The 2,053-nt window shown below is 40.9% G+C and overlaps 1 protein-coding gene across 1 annotated transcript in view; it reads left to right on the top strand.

Moving 5' to 3' along the window:
- The window catches only part of LOC106010985 (glutathione S-transferase 1), a gene marked incomplete at its 3' end in the record, with an annotated part of 37,185 nt that overhangs the window by 4,122 nt on the left and 31,010 nt on the right, over nt 1–2,053 (top strand). Inside the window, 1 exon segment of the mRNA XM_013083016.2 lies at nt 379–471. Within this exon segment, the coding sequence (XP_012938470.2) occupies nt 379–471 (93 nt within the window).

Below are 2,053 nucleotides of genomic sequence, written 5' to 3' on the forward strand. Positions count from 1 at the left end.
GTTCCTCAGGAATTCTTTGAAGGAAAAAAAATCGGAAGAACCAAGACCCCAGAAAATCCGCAATATATTTTATTATGTTGGGCGGCGCGTTTTCAGTTACGAGCGGTAGCAGAGGATTCAAAGGGTGTGGGAAAACGAATGAAAAGTCCCCCAAATGCCTTCACGCCTGCTGAATGTAGCGGTTCATGTCTGACGCCCTGGTCTAATTGACTCCAAGGATGCAGGATCATCATCATCCTTTTCCTTTTGGGGACTTCTTCTAGTCAAAGAAACGAGCCATCATGGTAATAATCAACGATCATTTAGTTGTCTTGGTATAATTTAGTTGATTTATTTTGTTTTTCTTTAGACAAATCTCAAACTCTATTTCCCCCTCAGAGGCTCCTTTTGGATTGGCTCCATACATGGAAATAGATGGGAAACTTTATGCACAGTCAGTGGCCCTGTCAACATACTTCGCCAAACTGTTTGGTAAGTTGTCTTACATTTTCCTCAAGAAAGTTTGTTTTAGTGGGGAGAAAAAACAACTACATGCAACACCTCCCCCCCCTCCCCTCCGTGGAAATAAATTAATAAATAATTAAATAAATAAATAAATAAATAAATAAATAAATAAATAATAATAATAATAATGATAATATTTTAATTTTTAGCAAATAAAAAAAAATTTAATCTGCAAAGGAAACCGCTGTAACAAAGTGTATTAATTTTGTGTATTGGTATTCCTATGGCGTTCATCATCACCATGGAGTGCCTGTTCTGAGACAGGAATCGGCAATTACGGTCCGCCACTCATTTCTTCGCTCCAATGCTCTCAAAAACCTTTTCATAATTGGTCGTTTTTAAACACAAAGGGGGCTATCCCGAAAAATGTTGTTTTGAGAAAGTCGAAAGTAAAGTTTTTGCCCCTTGTTCAGTTTCTTTAAAAGACAAGGAGTGTTTTCTATATAACCAAACAAATATAGATCTGCACACCAATGAAAACAAACTTCTCATATAGGTAGGGCAATGCCCACTTTTGGTTTTGGGTCAAGATTTCTGGAAACTCCCGAAATCTGGGTTAGCCCGCCTGTCCTTCAAAGCGACCAATTATTGTCCTGGTCTTTCCCCGCCACCCATTTGTTCAAGTTCTATAAGTAGGTTGTCCTTGTTCGTCCCCAGCTTCTCTTGCACTCTATTTTACCCAGTGAACGCAAAATGTTCAAGGCCTTTATTTCTATTTTATATCCCGGAAGTAGCATTTGCCTCGTCCTTATTGTTTTTCCTATGTTAAATGTTCTTGAACATACAGTGGAAACCATATATTATAACAGGCCCGGTAATAACAGGGACTTTTTAAAAAATCCCCGTTTTTCCTACTGTTTGTCTCTATTAAAAGTTATCAGCAATAACACGGCCTTGTCGGAGCCCAATCGGTTACAGCAGGGAAAAAGGCAAGTGAACAATGTGTAAAAAGTAAGAGAGAGAGAGAGAGAGAGAGAGGGAGAGGGAGAGAGAGAGAGAGAGAGAGAGAGAGAGAGAGAGAGAGAGAGAGAGAGAGACAGAGACAGAGACAGAGACAGACAGAGAGAGAGACAGAGAGAGAGTACCGCAGTGATGGAGCAAGCCCACGCAAATCACGCCATTGCAAGCGCACGCAGCGGGTGAAGCGAGAGAGGGCTGCAGTGTGCTGCAGACTTCCTGCTAGTGCTAGCCCTAAGCCTAGCTATACGCACGCGTAATGTGTCATGCGCAGGGTACTTGGGGTAAGGGAAACTACTCATGAATAAATACAGCTGGATTAGTCCACAAATGCTAACTTACCTTGGGCATTTCTGATTTAACAGGGATCTGATATAACGGGACTTTTTCTCTGGTCCCACCATATCCCCTGTTATATCAGGTTTCCACTGTAGATAAGTTTTTCTACATTTGTTTGTTTTATCGCTTACCCATGTTTTCCGTAATCTATTTTACTTTTCGGGTGTTTGTGTTGGCGCGTGGAATGGATTTCCTTTGGCATTTAACCACCCTGGCAAAAAAAGGGGCTGGGTTTGTTTTGGAAACAAAATGG

This window comes from Aplysia californica, unplaced genomic scaffold (genome assembly GCF_000002075.1).
Source record: "Aplysia californica isolate F4 #8 unplaced genomic scaffold, AplCal3.0 scaffold00205, whole genome shotgun sequence".
Lineage (NCBI taxonomy): Eukaryota > Metazoa > Mollusca > Gastropoda > Aplysiida > Aplysiidae > Aplysia > Aplysia californica.